The sequence below is a fragment of the Prinia subflava genome, chromosome 1 (assembly GCF_021018805.1).
Source record: "Prinia subflava isolate CZ2003 ecotype Zambia chromosome 1, Cam_Psub_1.2, whole genome shotgun sequence".
NCBI classification, from domain to species: Eukaryota; Metazoa; Chordata; class Aves; order Passeriformes; family Cisticolidae; genus Prinia; species Prinia subflava.
In genome coordinates this window covers 84,094,134-84,116,631 of record NC_086247.1, presented here as the reverse complement: position 1 = coordinate 84,116,631, position 22,498 = coordinate 84,094,134, and the positions used below count along the sequence as shown (strand labels likewise).

Sequence of the window (22,498 nt, the reverse complement as noted above, 5' to 3'; positions counted from 1 at the left end):
TCTCCTTGTCTTTCTTCCCCTCCTCCTATCTACATACATATAAATACAACTGAACACTCCTGGCCAGGGGACTACATAAGCCTATAGCTAAATTTAATTAGGTCTGGCAGAGATGCACACATTTTTTTATTCTAAAAATTGAACATAATAAAAAAAAATTGTTCTTAAAAGTTGCCTAGAGAACTTTTACTTTCCAGAAGCAAACAGAACCCAGGCTCTGTCTCTTCCTAAATACTGTACCCTCTGCACTGATGATCTGTGGTTCACCTCTCCTGGGATGAAGCCCAGAAATGTCTTTAGTAAACAACACAAAAACTCTTGGAGTTGACTTGGCACAAGAAAGAATATCTAGCTCAGGGTGAAGAAGCTCTTCACGTAACTGAAAATTATTCAGCTTTTGCATACTCTGTGCTTGCAGAGTTACTGTGAGCTGAGGTCACAAATCACTGTAACAGAGTATGCTCCTGTAAAATGCTGCACAAGTTTCTGATGTAATTTCAGTTTTTGTCAGCAATCTGAGAGAAGACAAACATCCTGGAAAGGTATTTTTCACTCTCCATCATCTTTTAACTATACTGTTCCTGCCAACTGCTTTATCTGAAAGTTGATTTTGACAAGACAACTTGCAGAATGGTGCTGTTTAAATTTCCCTTTTTTATTTGGTAGTGTTTTTGTTGGGAGTCAATATTGTTTTGGTTTGGGTTTTTTTTTTTTTTTCACCTTTGGAGGTGTTTTGGAGTTTTTTTGGATGTGGGCTAGTATTTCTACCTGCATTATCTCATTGGTTCATGAAACTATATTCACAAGGATTCCAAATCACAAATACAGAAATTTAGGCTGTGGAGGCCTCTACATACAAATACATTTGGCAGTTAAAGTACTGCTCTGGATTCAAGAAGACTGACAAAAAAGAAATTAGCCCCAAGGAGGCTCCATTTACATTTAAAATCACTTTGTTGGCAACAGAATTATTTAGCGATCAGACATGATGGAAAAGGTATGTCAGGATATTGATGGGGGGGTTGTGCATGAAATCACCTCTCAGAAAGCATTATCCCTACACTGAACCTTGTTTTGATGCTTGCAGAGCATTTATTACTTTTTATTTTTAAAAAAGGTGATGTTCAGATACCCACTCTTAGTCCTAAACACGAGATAATTGAATGTTTTCCTAACTTGCTCTGAGAGCAGGGAGTATGTAGAACATCAGTTTCTCTGTCAAAGCAGAACTACAAAATGGTTTGGGATAGAAGGGACTTTGTAGATCACCTAGTTCCAAACTCCCCTCTATGGGCAGAAATAATGAAGATTCCAAATTCCATCCTACTGGTTTCACACTGTTTAACATGCAAAGAGGTGATTTCTCTTCCATGTGAATCTTGTATCCCTCTTCCCACTAAGGAATTCAGTTGACCCACAAATTAAGGACCTGCAAAACTACCCAGAAGCAAGAGCCAGCTGCTGCAGATCATTGAGCTTTCAGTATCTGTATATTTTGTATTTTTACATCTTATTATTGTTGTAGATAGTTCTATCCACTAGCTCCCCTGGGATAAGGTTTGGCCCAGTTTACAAGAGCAACTTGAAGATTAGAAGGTGGGAACAGATGGTTTTAGTCAAATCCCTTTAAATCAGTTCCAAAGTGTAATATTTTCACATACTCCCCATGCTTACCACCCATTTAAAAAATAAAAAGAACAAAAATCAAAATGTGACAGAAAAGGAGAAAAAGGATGAAACAGATGAATTCATTTGGTCTGGCTTTTGTAGTTCAACTTGGTAAGGTTTAGTGCACAATAAAACACCCAATCAACTGCACTTGTACTATTATCATTACATTTAGCACATGACATGACAAATACTGAAAATCTTTAGCATTACTAACATACAGAAAATACCTTTGAGGATATTCCAAGTAATGATCTGTTGCCAGACAGTGCAACCAAGTCTTATATTGATGCTGTTCAACATAGATGAAATGTGGTATCTAATAATAACAATTTTATAAACAATTAACAGAACACTTCTCTGTAATTCTCTCTCTAACATTTGACACATCTTTTGTATAACAGTTTCTCACACAGTACTATAATGGAACAAGCTGGGAAAAAAAAAAAAGAAAAATTAGTAGATAAAACATATCTGATTAACAGTAAAAAACAAGAGTGCAGATCATGCAGCCTCCAGGTCTCATCACCTGTCAGGCAAGAAATATTGCATTTAAAACACAGAATTTTAAAAATAATTATTATATATTTCCAAGTGAACAGAAATACAATAATTGGAATTCTGTGGGATAAGTACCGTTTCATGAAGATGCTTTAAATTACAGTCATTGACAAAAAATAACTATTTCTCTATTTCCCCTCTTATTTTCAATCACAGTTTCAAAAGCAAAGATTTTTAAAATTAGCTGTAGTTATGTGAGTGGGTAGTCAAATACAGTAATACATGTACTAATAACAAATTCTGTGATGGGAAGAAAATGTGAGCAGGCCACTATAGACTGTCTGAAGAAAAAACCTAGACACTTACGTTTCCCCTTATTTATAGTATATGCTTACAAAAAACAACACCTATGCCTAAGTTCTTAAAATTAATCTACCCACATTTATAGCAAACATTTTAAACTATAATTTTATAACCTACTGACAAAATGATGTCTTAGACAAGCAGATTTAATTTAGCGAGTAGATAGTTTCTGATTTTATGCAAATCTAATCAGGTTGTACAGAGTGCTTCATGTAGGCTAAAAGCTAAAGAAACCAAGAAATTAGAACTAATTCATGAAGATCATGAACCTACATGAACCACCACCAGTGCTTTCCAAATTCCAGTCCAATTAAAGCCAAGAAAAAGCGCATCAGAAAGTGTAGTCTGAAGTAAGGTCCCTAACTGTGCATTAGTGGAAGTAAATCAAATATCTATTTCCATTTAACTGCTTCATTTAAATTGTGGCCTGACATGACAGCACGATACTGCCATCCAGAAGAGATGCTACAACCACAGCAGAGCCCACTTAGGGTTTGGAAGATCCACGGAGAAGCATCCTCTGTGCTGAAGGCCTTGTCCCATACCCAACACAGCAGGCAGAGATTAACACACAAACAAACCCAAGGGCACCTCAAAGGTGTGTAGGGACAGCCAAGTTTATTCACATCCATGTGCACTTCGGGATGTTCTTCTCAGACTCGTAGGCGTATGAATGAAAGCTACTTCAAAAAGATTAAAAGTTACTTGTGATGTTTTTATTCATAACATTTAATGACACTATGGAAAAAGTTCCTCTTCAAATATTAAAGGCAAAGTGTTCATCCTTCCACACCCCACAAAACCAGAAGTGCCAGCTTATATAAAAAAATATAAATCTAACCATAAATTAAAAGTTAAACTACATTTAATTAAGCTTCAATTGCTTCCTTGCCTTGAACTAGAATTGCATTTTCAATACACTGTCCTTGCAACCTTTAAATCTCCAAATTATATATACTTCCAAAGCATTAGAAAGCCACATTTCACTTTGTTACCCGTGTACTTTGTGAACGTGTTAACATCTAACAGTAAATACCTACGTAACATATCATTAAGAAAGACACCCCCTATAAAAATATTGGCATTTGCTTACAAAAGAAAAGTCAACTTTAATCTATACTTGCTAACAGAGACTATAATATATTGCAGGCAATTCTGTTTGTTCAGTGGGTCTCATTATATTAAACTTTCATTTGCTTCCCCTCCCTCGTCCTCTTTTAAGGCAAACCATTCATGGATTAAAAATATTTCAGCTTTATAAAGGAAACCACTGAATCAATGGAAAAATTGCCCTGTGAATGAGGACAGGTTTTCATACTAGATACTGTTACATGGATTTTTCAACCATTAAATTGCAACAATATTACTGTTCCTAGATTGCTAAATCTGCACTGATGCTATCATAAATATCTTCTATTGATCAGTTGCATGTCATTATTGGGAAATTTTGACTTCAATATTACTTGATGTTAATCAACAGATATTCAATTATTAATTTTTAACTGAAGCATTGGAGAGAAAGTTCAAGTCATTTGCTTTGGCTTATTCAGTAAAAATAAAGAATACCCTACACTAATATTTATAGAGGAATTCTAGTCCAGTACCTTAACCACAAATGTAAGGCAACGAATTACAAGTAATAAACTACTTACACAATTTAAACACAGTTAACGGTATGCAATTCTCCAAAAACCACCCGAAGTTTGTCTTCAACTGACTTATATGAGACGTTCTTTTAAAGCCTAATTAGCATTCAGCATTCACAGTCCAATTTTCTAATACATATTCCTTTATCATTATAAGCTATTAAAAAATACAATGCAGAAAAATGTACAGTAGTATTATGAAATGCAGCCATTCACTGGAATTTGCAGCATACAGTAATGGTACATCTAAATGTGGCGAAATGAAAATGCACAACACCTTGAAATACTGATAGCTGAACAAAATCAAAGTACTAGAGTAAAAAAAAAATCCGCAAGCACGAAATGCTCCCAAGCACTATAAAGAATCTCTGCCAGTGAGGTGAGTTGCCTTCAGATCACACCTCACGACAAGTCAAGCAGTCCCTTTTTTTTTTTTGTTGAAAGTTACTGCAACCAGTTTCAGAAACATCTACTACATGGAGAAAAAAAAATAACCCAAACAAAACAAACTAGAAGTGTTTTATAGAATTCCTTGCATAGTACTTTTAAAAGTAATTCTCATTTATCAGCTATTTACATACCGTATTGTTTCAGTTAAGTTGTAACTTTTGAAGTCTGCAGGAAGAATTGCATACCTTTTTATTTCAAATAAGCTTGCAAAGACTGCTACTGTAATTCAAGTTTAGACATAGAAGAGATAACAGCATAGATCAGTATCATTTAAAAAAAGCATCTTATATTATCCTTTACTCAATGCAAATTTTATTCTATTTTTTTCAGTGCAATTGGATATAGGGAATTGGGTAGATAACGTGGATTTAGTAAACTAACTAAATCTTTTATTAGCTCCAAAGACTTAGCTATGCTGAATGTATGCAATGTTTTCAGGAGCATTTTTTAGAGCCTTGCAATTAAGTTTTACTGCCCAGCTAACTAAATACATAGGTTGCATATGCCTTGTAATTAAAATACATCATTTCTGGTGGATGTTCTTTGCCACAGTGGAGTTTTAGAAACAAGTCAAAGGAAAAATATTAGACCAGTATAAAATTAGAAAAGTTCCAGAGAACTCATAGATTGTTACACTAACACACACAGAGCTTAAAAAAAAATCAGGAATATTAAGCATATTAAAATCTTTAAAGCAATGCATAAAGCTTCTAGCATCCTTTAATTTGTTTTTACATCCTTGTTTGATGCTGTAGTCTTTGTTCTGATGCTATGCCAGTGAAATTGCATCACCATGAAGCAACATTAAGCAAGAATGTCTGGCTAAAATTAAAATGCTATTTCTCAGCACCACATACTTACAGGAAAAATGCAGTTCAGACATTCACAATTCAATTATGCTAGCCAATATATTTGGTAAATACTTAATGAAAAATAGGGTAATGGAAAGCTAGTATGTATAGCTATATAACAAGATAAACAACCAGACTAATCCTGCTGCTCTAGCTAGTCTTTTGGAGTCCAAGTCTATCATCAGAGATGCTCAGTACAGCTCCATTTCAAAAAGCTGAAGAGATAAAAAATAGTTGAAATTGGGGAGTTCCTAATGTAAGGGCAGACCGTACTGGATTTTTTTATTAAGCTTTTCCCAAATAATCAGCTATTATATAAAACATATCTAAACTCTCTACAAAACAAGTTGCATGTTAGAGCACAAACACAAAGATGTTCTCTCACTCCAGACCTGAGTGTTTTGCACAAGCAGTGGTGAATTCCTATGTTACAGTTCTTCAGCGTCTAAAGAAAACCAAGAAATTTCCTGAATTGCTGTTTTCTGTCTAATAAAATGCAACACAGCATCATCACAATAAGATTAAGCTGCAGCCACAGTATTTAAACCATTCTGATGAATTATCAATAAAATACCAGGTGCACACTGTTTACAAAGCAAACAATTCTCATTCACAAGAGACACTTAGTTAAGATACAATATTCTGTACAGATTCTCTCATGATTTTTGCTATAAAAATAAAAATGAACACAACATCAGGAGATCCAAAACATCCCAAAATTACAACTTTCACTTTTCCTTAACCACAACATTTCTTGACAATAATGTAGTGGAAAAAAAAAAGTCTTAGTACAGTTCTGGAACTTATAAACAAATAATGTTTCCTCTTCCTTCAGTTTCTAAAATGCACAAGGAAAACTAGCAACTTGTGCCCATAGTCTACTGTAACAGTGGAATTAATCTCTGTTCTGTCACTGCTGGCCACACAGCCATTCTAAATCGTAGGGGTTCTGTCAGTTTGGCTGTGCACATCTCACTGCAATCGTTCTTCCACAGAAATGTTTTGTGAGATTTACGTTTTCTCAACGCTGTTTTATGCACTAAGAAAATAAATGAAACAATATTTTTACTGCAGAAAATACTTTATTTCTCTTGTTTTGCATGCCTGTAAAACACTGAGAAGCTTTAAGACATACAGCCTGTTTAACCCACAGATGAAGAAAGTCGAGAGGACATACATACATTTTTAAAGTTGCATAAACCACAAAGCCAAACTTACACAGAACAAAGAAAAAAATCTAGCATTACTCAGCAAGAAGACTGGAAACATGCACACACTCATACACCCCAACAGTTCTAATGAAATGAAAGGAAAAAAAGAAATAGTGCTTTGTTATGCAAATACACCATTTCAAAATTGAGAAAATTAAATGATGTCATTCAAGCTAATATCCTTGCCTCAATGGAAAAGTGGCAAGAGACAACAGCAACACTCCCTCCCGAGCAATCTCCTTGCAAACATTTCAATGAGGTTTGGCTTCAATAGCAGTGCGCAGCATTTAGCCTCGAGAAGAATTACCTAGAGAGTTTTGGAACTGCTTATTTTTAAAAGTTTGCATTTGTTCTGCCAACCTAATTCACCAAGACAATCAGTGCAATGCATGTATTATTGCGTAGTCACAGATTTTTCATGGCTTCTACTTCTAGCGTTCAGAACAGCATTTAGAAAATAGTTTGTAAAAACATCAAGACAATCATGTTATTTCTTCTGAGAAATTAATATGTCTCCAAGGAAGCTTGTTCAGAGACAAGGAAAAAAAAAAGATTAAATTATGTAACAGATTTAACACTTAGCAAAAGAAAAAAAAGTATTAAAATAGCTTCACATTATTACCTATCCAAAAAATCACATGCATTTCCTTAATTTCATAGCTTGACCTATGTTGCAAATAATTATAATGCCTAGATTTTTCTTCAAGTTTCCACTTCAAGAAATTAAATAAACATAAAATAAGCAAATTAATAAAAAAACCAAAACACACACGCAGACGTGCTCATTCTTCTGCATGAGCAGTAATTAAAGCACAATGAAAAACCTCCACAAGTCAGAGCTATTGTATTAACACTTTTCACAGGGTATGATGAAGAACACTGGAAATCACCTACACCCTTGCAGACCTGTGTTACCCTCAAATCTCAGTACACTGCAGCAGCTAGCACAATTTGCAACACTTCAATGTGAGTCAAATATAATTTCCTTTAAACTTGTAAAAAATAAATTACATAGTGGTTTGGGTTTCTAAGTAGCTTAATGAAGAGGGTGGATGGATCCCTAAAATACCAAATCAGGGGAAAAGAAATGTAATTATATGAGAAACAAGTTCTTATCAAAACAGAAACCTGCCAGATATCCCCAAGTTGCTGCAATGGTTTTTCTGGCAGCTGGATTAAAAAGCACATTTGCAGAAAGCAAACCCTAACGAAGTCTATCATAAATATAACCAGTAAAGCTAATGCTCAGCCAGCATGGTTGCACTCAGAGCTGTAAGAGAAATAAAATATATTACAAAATAAGATAGCACCCCATATTGACCCATCATGCTATACTACTAATAATAATTTCTCAACTTCCTTTCTATCTTTCTGCTATAATACCTTAAAATCTGAGGGCTTGAGCAATCATTGACATCAAAGCCTTCAATTCCACCTTTTATTTTGGGATCATCCTACTCCAAAATTTTAGATGCAGATGAGCCTACAACAAAATATGTTAATGCCTACGATGACTACAGCTATTTTGCAGCCATTAATTTTGTACTTCATAAATACTAAGACAAACTCTGGACTAGTTTTATTAATCAAACACTTCTAGAGACAGATCTGCAGCTTGACCGTTTTAATAGCAAATCTAATTTTGGGGATCAGAGCAGAACAGACTGCAGCTCTTTTCCTAAGAATGCTGACATTTAAGTAAACCTTACCAAAGAATGCTTGCCTGATTGAGGACTGACATTTCCTTTCTCTAACTCACTTAAATAAAACATAGGTTTTCTGGCCAACTCCTACAGTACCCCAAGGCAGCTGGTATATCACTTTCAGTTGCAACTTGTGAATACTTTCTTTTTCTTTCTGTCTCTTTATTTTGACATGCATATTATGTTAGCTGATTTCAATCATGTTCCATGAGTGGATGACATACCTTAAAAGATTAAGTTTTGCCACCTGGGACTACTCCAGAAATTCAGTACTTTATAGCATCTCATGCCCTTCTTCATCCTCTATGCGCCTGCACTATCAATAGTCGCTTTCTTCCCTATTTTATGCCAAACGACAGGTCTTTCAAGGCTGAAGTTGATACAAGTCAGCTTGAAGTATCATTCCCCCCCCCATTCCTAGAGCAGGACAGAGCTGCTCCATTGTGTACAACGCTCTGCTGCCATCTATTTGACACAAGAAATACAACGCTGTGAGTGCCATTGCTGGTTTTGCCTTCCCTTTCCCCCACCGTTCTCCTCCCCTGCAGCAGCTGTTAGGACAAAACTCTCAGGGAAGTTTTTGATCACTCCTCCCTGCTCATGCCCAGAAGCAGAAATCACTTCAGCAATTACTTTTGTTCTAAAAATAAAATAGCTACAGTAACAGCAGAGATTTGATGATTGCAAACTAAAGTAGAATTATATGATATACCACTCTTCTCTAAAAAGGGAATTCAAGTTAATAAACTTCTGTTTATAGGCCAGCTCTAAATAAAATATGCTTTGAAACAAGTATTTTAAAATTGGCAATTTAATTGTGCAACAGCAGAGCTCATTGAGGGTTTGATTCCAGCAGGTATCCAAACGTAACTGGGGCCAAGGCACTGAATGAACATGGATTCACCGGCTGTCCCCCTTCCCTACACCAGACCTAAAATTCAGAAGTCAGTCAGGAAGTCAAACCACAGAGCCTCCAAGTAGAAACCACACACAAAGCACGAGATGAAGGAGGTGGTACTTCACCCTTCATCAGAGTCACAAAGATAAACACCACTTCATTCATCACAGAATTCAGCCTGCTTTGTGTGTGTGTGTGACTGCACAAAACAAGAACAGCAGCTGAAAAAAGTCCCCAGCTTGCATTTGTAAAATATCACGCACGAGACACCCACTGAAGCTGCAAAGAAACCCTAAAGGAATCTATAATCTTCAGTTACAGATCCATGACAGTGTACATTCTGCTCTTTAATTACTAAACCATATGGAAAAGTCCTGTCTCAGGGCTCAGTCTGGTCCTTTTCACATCTCTGATTCAGTACTACTTTTTTTTACATGGCTGCTTTCCCATTACACTTAAGTAACATATTTGTAGGAATGTGCTTCAGCATTTACCCTGGAAATGAATCATAAGATAAAACAGCAAAATTAAAGACTAAAGAAGTGCAAGCTTTTCACAGGAATTAAAAAATGTCACTGTGATCCAAAGAGCATATGAACTCTTGTGGTTTTTTTCTATAGAGAGGGAAAGAACACCTTAGTTCAGAGCAAGACTAGGGAGAAAAGGAGGGGCTTTGTTGCTGTAGGGAGGGCATAGGTAAGGAGAAAAGGAGAGATGTGGAATAGGAGGGCACAGAGGCAACACCAGCCTGCAGCACAAGTCATGAGACTTCTTCTGTAGTAAAAATATACCCATAAACATAATGCCTTATTTTTCTAATTTGTATTACCATAAATAGCACTTGGTTTGGGAGCAATTTGTTAATGCTTGTATTTGCTAATAAATACTAGTACCACTGAATGCATTATTCCATTGTTCTTTTTATGTATTCACAGCATTTACAGCTATAATACACATAGTTAACTATTAAAGTTAATCTGTTTAATAAAATTAATAGTTGCACTAAGTCTTTACTAACACTAGGTTTTAAATCTATTTAGTCTGACAATATAAGGTGCAATTACAGGATTGTATAAAGTTGCCATAAATATTTAGTGGACCAAGTGAAGAGACACATATAATTCCAATTGCTAACTATTACTGGAATTGCCTTTCCTTCTAGGCCACACAGAATCTGTTTGAACAGGTACTGCACATATTATACTAATTGCCCAAAATATTCCAAGTGTAAAGCTACCTAAAATCTGATCACTCAAAAGGAATTAGATTACTTGAAGAGTTTAAGGTACACATAGCAAAACAACACATACAAGCATTTGAAACAATCCCTTGAGAGGCTTACTCTGCCCTCTGGCGCACTCCGTCCCACAAGGACACAGCATCCTGCACAAAACACAGGAAAGCATCCAAACAACTGCAACAGGCTGAAGTTAAAGCAGTTAAAAGGGTGTGCTGAATGAAATTAAGACACTTCAGCACCCTACAAGATCAAATCCAGCACGAGCAAAAGCACTACGACACTCTGCAGGACAGAAGGTAGCCCAGAAAGTTTTTATTCCTCTGTATTTACAGCAGAGCCTAATTGTCCTGGCTAAGGACCAAGACCCCACTATCTAAAGTCTAAAGCCCTGTGCAAATACAGTATTTGCTGGCTAGCACAACAATTTTCCAGCAAGGTTGTGTTCCCAAAGCTGGTGCTACAAGCTGCCACCACCAGCAAACAAATGACAGGAGAGTGACAGGTACCTGAGCACACCACAGAACCACAGCCCCACACAGGGGTCCTACACTAATCAGAGGTACCCTAGGGCAGAAGGCTCTGTGTTTATAGCCTGATGGCAGAAATCAGGTTTGGAAACTCAGCTTTTGTCTAACAAATTGGACAGCTAAATTAGAAGGAATTTGATATCGTATTGAGACACTAACATGTTCCATAAAGCACAGCTGTAAAATTCTCTAATGACATAAAATTAAAGGTCTGTTTTCCCCTGTGAATAAGTTGTATTATATCTCTAGAGTATTGCTAATATTCTTTAAAATTAACTAGTCTAGATCTTGTTACACTGAACAGTCAAAATTTTTCTTCTATAAAACATACAAAAAATCCATTCATTTTCTCAGAAGCTGTGAGCTTCTGTGACATTCACAAGAAGCTTGAAACCCATGCAATAATAAAACAGCATACTGGACGATAAGGACCACAAGGTAGAGTAGGTAAGACATGAATTATGCAATTATAAGCCTTGCTACTAATGGAATACTAGAAAAGCTTTACAATTAATTCGAGTTATTTAGCCTACAGTTTCATATAAGCAGTATTGTATTAATGAAAAAAAAAGTTTAAAAGTCCAAGTGCCCAACAGCAACAAACACCATTTTTTGCCATGACAAAGCATTGCAGGATCAGAACATACTGTGTACATACAGTTAGCACATAAAAACAGAAGTAGCATCATTAAGATTTACTTGTAATGACATTCATATGTGATTTAAAAAACACACACAACAAATTCGAGAGGAGTGTCCCTGTTTAATGGATCATACTACTATAAAATACATCCTCAGTGCAAAAGAATTATTTCCAGAATTGATCCATCAAAGAGACAATGAGAGCAATCAGAGCTATTTTGCTTCAGTGTTACTGAGATATTTAAAGGTAAGGAAAACTAAACTGAAGGGTTCCCAACGTAAGGAGCTTGAATAAAGAGCTCTTCTGTAAGGAGGGCACATTCCCAAACCTGGCTATTGAACAGCATGAGACTTTGAAAGGATGCCAGACCTCTGCAATCACGAGACTTCAGTACTCAGCTCCATGCTAAGTTATTTAGTGCCTCAACTTCCCTCATAGCTAAGCACTCACTGTACAGGTGCAGTGGAAGTGCTTCTTCATGTGAGACTGCCTCAGAGTGACACAGGCTTTGTCACAGATGATTTTGAGCTACACTAACTGCATGGACAGAAAAGCAATGGGGGAAGAGTACTGCCCCCACAACATCACTGATAAAACCTGCAGGAGAAAGTGAGCAATACATAGTTTTAATTATCAGATTCACTTGTGTACTACACAGGAGGACACCAGCTTCCATGCCATGAGTCAAACACTACCTTCTTCACTATAAAGTTGCACAGCATCATCCCCCCCAGCAATTATCACAACCACAACTACAACTGCAGGAAAAAGCATTCCATAAAAGACTGTGATAGGAAATGAAAAGGATGACCTGTTTCCCATATGGTTCATATTCCTCGGACAACAAAGAGCCTTGGAATACAAACAGGCTTTACAATGTGATGTAGCAGTAGGTGAGGCTTTCTTCAGGTAAGCCAAGAAAGCTCATACTCATATATTGGGGCCCTCATGGGTGAATTCTGGGGTCCTAATATCTGTTATGGGGCCAACACAGCAGGCACAAGCCAGAAGGTTTCTGGAGGGCACTGATAACCTGACATGGGTGACTGAAAAGCTTACAAGGGGAAATGCTATGGACAGAATTCTTACAGTCAAAGAAGAACTGGCCAGGATAAGTCTTAGCCCACAAAAGGCTGAAGGGACTGGAGCATCTGCCTTATGAATAGAAGCTGAAAGAGCTGGGGTTGTTTAACATGCAGAAGTCCCAGAGTGATCTCCCTGGTGTCACCTGATGAGTGGGATGGGAAAGGATGATAGACAAACTTTTCTCAGTGGTATACAGTGACAGGAGGTGAGGCAATAGTCAGAAATTGAAATACATGCCATTTAAAAATATAAAAATTTGTGGTGGTGTGTGCTGTTTTTTTACTGCAAGAGTGCAGAACTGCAGAGGTAAGCAAACAGGTTGCTCAGGGAGGTTTTGGGGTCTCCATCCTACTTAACAACCAATTCCCTATTAACTGCAATTGAAAGCAGGAGGACATATAAGGACTGGATAGAGAAAGCAATGCCGAGATGTTTATTTAGTAGCCATGAAGTGAATGTGCTACTGTTTTCTGAACATCTCATGGTGAAGCCACAGTGCAGAGCACTAATCCCTGTTTCTCCAAAACAGAGAGGAAGGCACACTGGATAATTTGTTCCTACTGATGATATCATTCTGTTAAGTTTACTGTTTTTAATAAGGAACAAGTTTCAGTCTTCTCTCACTTTCTCCCATGTACAAGATCAGATCAGCCTCCCAGTGACCTACTTTATGAGTCACAGTCCTCACTATTTATGATTCAGAAAAATGTCCTCTCTGACAGTATTTCCCAGACTACTGTGGGTTCATTCCAAGAACCAATTTCATCTTCATTGGTTTCCTACAGGAAACCAGACCAACTTCCTATGATTTTATTTTCCTTCATTTCAGTGTGGCTCACATAAACTAACTGGAAGTGAGAGTGATAGAAAACTTTATTCTGCATAAACACTAGCCAATAAAAACACCACCAAAAAAATCCTGAAGACGTCACCAGTTCAAAGTGACCAGAATGTGAAGCAAGCTAAGATTAGAAGTTCTTTTCCCTCCTTCCCCAAATATGATGCACATAAGCAAACTCAGTAAAAGTTTATATAACCATAGTCTAATGCTTACAGCTGTTTAGGTCTCTGGTGAAGATGTTCACCTGAACAGATGGCCAAGTTCAACTCCCTCTTTCAACACTAGGAATTGTTTTAAAATGTTGGACTGTTTTTAAGTCCTACCAATAACACAGTCCATAGTTGCCGACCACCTCAGTCAGCAGACTGGGGCTGCTTACCTTCTCTCCTCAACTGCAACAACAGAAGTGCTACTGGAGACGCTAGGAATCATAAGAAGTTGTTCATCTAGACTTCCCATAGGACTGCTAACATTGTCTAAGTATCAGCCTGCTGCATTCCAGCTTCTAACAGAGCCATTTTCATTGTCCTCCAGGACATCAGGACATTTCCAAAAGCCAAGAGTCAGTGCCAGATCTGCATTGGCTCAGAATCACAGAGTAGTCTGAGCTGGAAGGGACCTAGAAGGATCATCAAATCCAGCTCTTAAGTGAATGGTCCATATGGGAATCAAACCTCCAACCTTGGCATTATTAGCCCCATGCTCTAACCCACTGAGCTAATCACGCAGTGAGACATTTGAGGAATAATCCTTCCGATAACCCATGACAGAATCATCCAAGAATCTACAGCAGCAGCACGAGCACCTCTATTACCCCTTCAAGCCCTCCCAGTGCTGTGACCAAGCTGTTGTAGCTGCAGCAGCCACGTGGAGATAGATTATGTTAGCATGGTGCTAACATTCCAGTCCAAATTAAGTGGGATAATTCCCACCGAGATTGCTATACAGTGAACCAGTTCAAGAAGAGGGGTGCTGGGACACCTAGCTGCGGACTGCAAACACCCAGCATAGTTTGCTGGCTCAGATTTCACTCTGCAAAGCAGCAGCTCAGTTATCTTCTGGACCATCTTCTGCCTGTGGACTCATATAGCCCTGTGGTTATATTGCCGTACATGAGCTAATGAACCAGACCCATGTTAACACAGTTAATTCAATCATGCAAGCAAATTAAAAGCAAAATTATTCTCATTTCATATCTGTATTCTGCTGTGCGTGTTGTCAAAAACTGCAGTCTTTCAATGTGATTTCCCCTTGTTGCATTTCAAGGCTTACAGTGATAGGAACAATGTACCCCTTTTTGTGAGAAGGCTTACTTGGAAAACTAAAGCCAAACTGATTTTCAGGAGGCTTCAATACTCCTTCACTTCTCACCTCAAAAGAAGCCAGGGAATATTATCGCTTTTGAATGCTTACACATTGCACACAATAAGGACAAGGCATATGACTGAGACACAATTTATTTTAATGACTATTTGTTACCTGGACATCAGCTTCAGTTTGTAATCATGAAGAATGAATGAGGATTTTGCAAGTAAATAGTGGTCACTCGTGAATAAACTGAGCTTTTATAGCTTAAGAAACATAAACTACAAAGTTATTGCCATTTTCCATCCTTAGGATGCAGCAGTACTTGCCAGGGTCAAATTACTGGTTTTTAATGACCCCTTTTTATTCCAGTTTCTCTACCTTGATTTTTTGAAACCAAAATCCCTAAAGTGTTGTGATATCTCAGGTGGTAACAGAGCTGTTTTCTCTGTCTGTAGGTCATTATTTCAAAGAGTATCACCATGAAAACTGGTATAGGAGAAGCCTTTCTAGAAGTGATGCACTCTGATACAAACCAAATAATGTTGTTTTAAGTACTACTAGGCCTAAGAACACTGCATAATTTCTCAGCTAGGACTGATCAGCAGCAAAGTCTACACCAAAAGTTGTTTCACATGGCAGAAAAACCAGATTTTTAAACATGCAGGATTTGTTGACAATGACAATTTAGCCTCTCTTCTTCTGACATCTTAATATATACTGAGTAGCAAATTCATGCAATAATTTGGCACCACAGCAAACATGACTTTTGACTGAAGTTAGTGTTTACTTGATGAAATTAACAGTTGTTAAAATGGCTATAAATGCTGCAGTCTAAAATTATCAAGGTAGTACACTGACACCACCAACAACACACTCACAATTCTCAGTGCAGAGAAGGTTACTCACCTTGACGTGGCTCTGAGCTCCCAGGTTGTAAATCTCAGAGGGTTTGACTTCATTAATGATCTTCACCAGGCAGGTGCTGTCTGTGAGATCCCCATAGTGCAGCTTCATGTCTTCAGAGTTTAAAAAGACAGAGTTAATATACTTTAATCTCAGAAAAATATTGGTCTATATCCTATTTCAGGACAAGGTCTGAGTAAACATTTGTTGGAACAAGTCAAGAGATCACCAGTTAAACTTGGTTTTGCTTGTTTTTGTTTTTGGTCGGGTTTTTTTTCCCCTCCCCTGCTTTAACAACAAAACATTTCCCCATAGGAGTATTAAATAGCATTTCAGATCCTTTTTTCAATAATCTTATTTATCTGGCAACATTTATATCATTCGTTTAATAGCTTACACTTCATTTTCCCAGGTTGTATAAATAAGTTCAATGTCAGATACAGAATTCCAGGCACAAAAATGGGGCATTTTTTAGTTGGGGTTCCAATTTTTCACTGAAAATTGTTTTAATAACTTAAGTATACATCAGTGGCTTTCCTGTTCTTCCCAAAACATTGCACATGTTTTAGTTTCTCATGGTGAGTAATTTCACAATACCACAAAAATGTGTAAGATACCTATTAGATGAACACTTAGATAACGTTACAGTACAACCTGCTGCATTTGTTACTATTGCTTTTCCATTTAAAAAGTACAGGTGCACACTGGAAAGGAACTTAAGAGAACAATTTAACTGTCAAGGAAACATGGTTTGTGATACTTTGCATCAAAATCTCAAAATTGGTTAGATACAGATGTTATTTATGCTTTCCAGACTTCAGTTTCTTTCTAATTTTCGCATAAAAAAGTAGGTAATACCATGAAACCAGCTCCTGTCAAAATTTAAAGAGCAAGTTGCAATGGTGTATCAAGTTGTCTTTGTTTTCAGACCATGGCCTGTCAAGAAGTTATTGCAAAAGTGAAATTCACAAAACAGATCTCCTTTTTGCTCTCATTTAAAATAAAATTGAAAAAATCAAACAACCACACTGCTATTCATAGAGCTTTCTGATAAAGAGTCATAACTACTGATGAATTAGCCATTTATGTTTACTTGCCATATTATATAGATTTTCATTTGATGTTTATGACTTCAATAATTTTTAAATTATTTTTTCAGTCCTGAAATAGAAGGCTTATTACAAGAGATATGAATCCACAGTATATTTTTTAACTGCTGTTGAGATATGTAAACTTTATTATTATTTATGCTGGTTTAGGTTTTTCTTTTTCTTTAACAATATAAAACAGCACAGAAGCTAACAGATTACACAATTCACAGATGTTCACCCCTGTACATTTTATGGAAAACATGTGCACGAGGTTCCTCAGGTTGATAAAGTAGGACAGCCACGATATATTCTTGAAATTTGTATTCACAACCACATCGGTTGATAAGTACATTCTGAAGAGACCTCAGACCCAGCTGAAGCTGTGGCTAAGAGGTAATGCTAGGAAGGAAAGAGATGCCAGAGCCTGTGTTCCTCTTCCTGCACCAAGGACATGCACAGTCCTGCCCCGACCCCCAGGCCAGAGAGTAGTTTCAGAGCTTCCCAGGGGAAGGTGGGCTGCCAGCTGGGCTGACCCTGGAAACAGGGACACCAGCCCACTATTACCATACATGTAATGCTCTCAAGGAGAGTGCTTATTGTGGTCCACAATCAAGTCTTCAAAGTTCCTGGTCCAAATGGCCTTTCTGGAGGAGAGCAGGGAATGAAACACTGTTCCCTCCTGACCCCCCTAGAGGAGACAGTGTTTCAAGAACGAACTACTAATAGGAAAGGCTTACTAGAAATGGGGTTTATTTGGGGCACAGATTCATAAACACAGATCAAATGTCAGAACCTCTGGGCTTTAGTAATATTATCCAATCTAAAAAGCTCCTTAGCAAGCAACAGCTAGAAGGCTTGCTCTAGGATGCACTTTGTCTTCCTTCCTGTGCTCCCTACTTTTTTCATACTAAGAGGTTCACTGTCTATGAAGAGCACCATCTTGCAACATGCAATTGATTCCTCACAGGAAAAACACACAGGGCAAAGAAAAAATTAGGGTTTTCTCACATCAACCACTATTGCCTTCTTTGCTTCCTCCAGTACTGCCTGGAAACCCATTGTTTTCAGTTTCCATGGAGCAGCCTTTCCTGATATTCCAAGTTCAATTCCTTCTCCTCCCATTCATATGGCTACATTCTTCAGTTAAAGGAAAATGAGATAACAAGTGGGGAAAAAATTAACATCTTCTTTCTCTTTTCTTCCTTCCATCCCTTTCCTTAAATGTTTGTATGTATATTTATTTTGATCTACACTGTCTTCTCAAATCACTTTTCATAACCACCAGATGGTCTTCAACATGCACAAGTTCCTGTTTGATTTAATTTTCTTCATTCTGCCTTGTGAGCCAGGAATGCAAGTCATGGGAAACAGTTCTTACATTGTTCTTGACAGAAAACCAGATTTCAGTATTCTTCATAAAGATATTTTTTCAGTCCTACCCCTCTCTTAATCAGATACTTTAATGAGCAGTGTACAGTATGTAGCAACTAATCAGAGTAGTATCATGTCATAAATTAAGGATTTTTAAACAAAAATTACAAGCAAAGATCAAAGGAAATCTATAAGCTGTATTATATATTAAGCTTGATAAAATTAGGCTCTGTTTAACCATGGTGTGAAGAAGACTTCAAAGAGGTGATTTTTTACACCATGGAGATATTTGTTGTTAACAATACCTTAAACTGGACTATTTAGGACAGCTTGCACAACCCTAAAAAACAGACATAGCATGGAGCATTGTGTGCTTGTTACAGTGCTCAATCCTTCTGCTGAACTGGAGCCATCCAACATTTGAGCTGTTTCTCATTAAGAGACCAGTTAACTTCCTTTAAGGTAGAATAAACAATTTTTTTGCCATATGTACATTCAAGGTAGTAATTTCAATTTTCCAGATTATCATTTGTAACAGAGAATACAGTAAACGGCCAGCAAATTTCCAAGAGCAATGCCTTTCCTTTAGGTGAAGCAGGTACTCTCTTCTTTGGGCACAGGAAATCAGAGGGTCCAAAGATTCGTTATTCTTGTCATCAGTAAGAACTGATCATGTCTTACTCATGCTCTCATACAGACTATTTCCAAATCTTCACTTCCATAAGATATCATGGAGCTCATGAGAAAACACAAGTGGAGTACTTAAGATAACTACCTCAAAAAAACCCCATGTTTAACTATTCTGTAATCTCACTACTTTTACCCTTACATAGTATTTTTCAGGCCCAGCCATTTTCCAACTGCTACTGCCCAGCCATTTCTGAACCATGACAGCATTTCTACATAACATAAAGTGCTTTCCTGGGTCCCGCTCATATTTTCCACTTTTAAAAGCTCATACACACAAGAGTATCTATATTCCATGCCACATCTTCAGAGAAAAATGGCCATTTTTCTTTCTGAGATAGAGCAGCTAGCTAACACTAGCAGAAGAAAACTCCATTCCCTTCCTGTTCCCAGGGATCTTTCTCCACCAAAAACACAGCCCAGATTAAATACAACATATACCACCTTAAATATAAAAGTCAAGTCTTACTTCCTTCAATGTGAGCCTGTGGGTTCTTATAGAGATGTTCAATCCGGCCTGTGTTAAAGGAACTGGACCGACGAACAATGCCATGCACCTGGGGATTGAACAAGGGAAAAGAAAAGTGGTAAACATCAAGAGGAAAGAGTTCATTACCACCACTCAAAACTCTTGTGTACATGGGCCTAACTCTTATCAGGCAATCAGAGCTCGTCTCTGTTCCTGAAGATGGACAGTTACCCAATTTACAAACATGATACTGGGAGATAAGGTCAGGTGCTCTCATATTTACTTTAGCACCATTGAGTGGTTTTCCCCTTCTCCCTTGTTGACACCACTAGCAGCCCATACATCACACACGGTACAGAAAACTCACTGAACTGCCCCAAAGCACCATCTCCTAGTGAGTGAGGCTTGAAAACGTTACTGGAGTTGGAGAAGCAATGTACAAATTGCCAAGAAAACCATTGCTCCTCAGTTGTAGAGAAGTCTTTTTGGCTTCAGAAAGAAGAGACGGGCAAAGAAAAAGCAGAAGAAGAAGATGGGGCTATGGAAAGGACAGATGGGCAGAGGGGAGAGAAGGGGAGAAAGAAGGAAGACAAGGGGAAGCAAGGAGCAGCAGCTGCAAGGCCCAAATGTATTTTAAGAATGAGCTGTCATTCACTTTCTGGGGTGCTGGAAGAACAGCCAGAACAGTCAGTGCTGTTTTGTAGACCTCATGAGTCACTGTTCTCCAGTGGGTTACAAGAGAGACAGACAAGCCTAAGGCTGAAGCCCAGGTTGGGAATTTCCTTTAACCTGCCATGATAAATAAACTGGTGAAAAAGAAGCTACACTGGTTCTGACTAACAATAAAGAAAAGACTGTTTGTGCCTAATACATTAGAGAAATTTTTCAAACACTGACCCTGTTTCCTCCTGTCCTGTAAGACAGCCCCATATGATGCCTGCTGCCAAAATTCATGTTAGCTTTAGTTAACAGCTACAGAAGTTGTGCTTGCACAAATGAAATTAAGCTTAAGCATCTGACTGTCCTCCACCTCTCTCTGGCTTTTATTTCTGAAAGTGATCCCTTGTACATTGATGCATCCTAGACTTGGTTTGTTGAGGTCATCCCTTTAGTCTCCCAATTGATGTTAACTTGCAAGAATATAGAAGCAGGAACAGGCAGAATTTTGGTTTAGAGTTGGGGGATTTTTGTTTTACACATAATACAAGCTACAGTTATTGACAAAGAAAACACTTTTCATTTCATCTCAAGTCCAAAATTTAAGCAAGTAAAAAGGTGCACACAACTGCAGATTGAGACCAGTTTGCTGACTTAAGAATGACATTTTGGTGGCAAGATTTAAGGGAGCTCAATAATTTCATCTTTACAACTTACAGGTCAAATTTATGAAGCCAATTTCCTTGCAGAAAATCTCTTGTGTGTCCTGTGTCATGTTGCTCACAACATATTATGCTCTACAATTCAAACCAAACTTTCTACAACTGAATAAAACATTTGCACTTGCAGGATCAATGAGGCACTGAGAAATGTGCCCCTAAAATAAATTTCCATTAAATAATGGATTTTATGAAAATACATTATAAACCACATGTAATTAAAAGCCCTATCAAAAGTAATTTTTTATAGATTGTGTGGATAATTTATAGAGACATCAAGATTACAGAGAAACACTTTCAAAAAAAGACACTTTCATCATAACTTCACTTCCACAAATGATGCTGCAAATATTTTGAGTACTCAAACAAACTACTCCTTTGCTGAGTAAAATACCAGACTTTACAGTTTTAATGTAGCTAATTATTCTAAGGAAGCAAACTGAGATACTCAACAAGAGAAGAGGTCTAGATTAAATATTAGGAAAAAAATATTCATGAAGAGGGTTGTCAAAGCTGGAAAAAGCTGCCCAGAGAAGTGGTTGAGTCACCAACCCTCCCTCTAAGTATTTAAGAGACAAGTAGATCTGGCATTTAGGAAGATAGTTTAGTGGTGGACTTGGCAATATTGGGTTAGCAATTGGACTGGATCTTCTTGGAGGTAATTTCCAAGACCTAAACTATTCTGTGATTCTTCTAGCAAAATTAAATATTTTGGCCCAAATTTTGATGAGAGATTTCTTGCGCACTCAGTTACCTATCGCTGAATTAAGTCATGCTGAAATTCATGTTCACCTGAACAGTTGACCAATAAGTCAAACCTTGCCAGCTCAAAAGCTTGATGAAAGTTTGGGCTTGCAAGAGCTTTGTGACTGCTTATGACTGTGATACAAACTTTTGACCAATGAGATGTGCTAAATGCAACCGTCCCAGGACTTCAAAAGATTCAGTAAACAGACAAATCCAGAGAGCCTGTTGCATCCAGCAATAACAAAAAACCTGTGAACCCTGCTTTTTTTCCCTTCCTTTTTTCCCCCCACTCCTTATTCTGGTATGCACATACAAGAGCAAGAAAACCTGCCAAGTGCTTAATCCATGACAGCAACATTACCGTAAGAAAACTGATGAAAGGTACCTTTGTCTGCATGGGACAAGTGAAATGCAAACTCTGTGACAGGCCAAAATGTGTGCAAACTGGTTAATCTAGTTAAAAATGTGGACTTTTCTCAGAGCCAGATCTTCAAACACATTGAAAGTTAAAAAAAAAAGTCAAATGAAGGATCTCAGTTAGGGAGGCAATCAGTTATCGGATGCACATTTGTGTTCAGTTGTTTAGGAACAGAGGTTTCTAAATGGAAACACAGGAAAGAATTCTAAGAAATTTATGGAGAGCTGAATAACAGAAGGAAAAAACTCTACCCAATTATAGCAAAGTTTGTATTGTTGAAAGGGTAATATTTCATTTGCTGTTGTCAGTTCCCAACTTCATTGAGGACTATGGAAGAATATGTGCTTTTGCCCTCCAAGTAGCAAAAGCAATCACAATGATCTATCTCGTCCCCAAAGGGACTGGGGAAGTAGTGAAAAATAATTAACTTACAACACTGAAAAATCAGCTTCAATAAGCAAATTAATCAAAACAGCAAAAGAAAGGATAGAATAAAGCAA

At 37.5% G+C, this 22,498-nt stretch overlaps 1 protein-coding gene across 1 annotated transcript in view; it reads right to left on the bottom strand.

The window, feature by feature from the left end:
- Nucleotides 1–22,498, bottom strand: part of GMDS (GDP-mannose 4,6-dehydratase) — a 407,005-nt gene that overhangs the window by 322,800 nt on the left and 61,707 nt on the right. Inside the window, exons 3-4 of the mRNA XM_063401307.1 lie at nt 19,458–19,545; nt 15,843–15,952 (exon numbers count right to left, since the gene is read on the bottom strand). Coding sequence (XP_063257377.1) covers nt 15,843–15,952; nt 19,458–19,545 — 198 coding nt within the window. The remainder of the gene's footprint in view (nt 1–15,842; nt 15,953–19,457; nt 19,546–22,498) is intronic.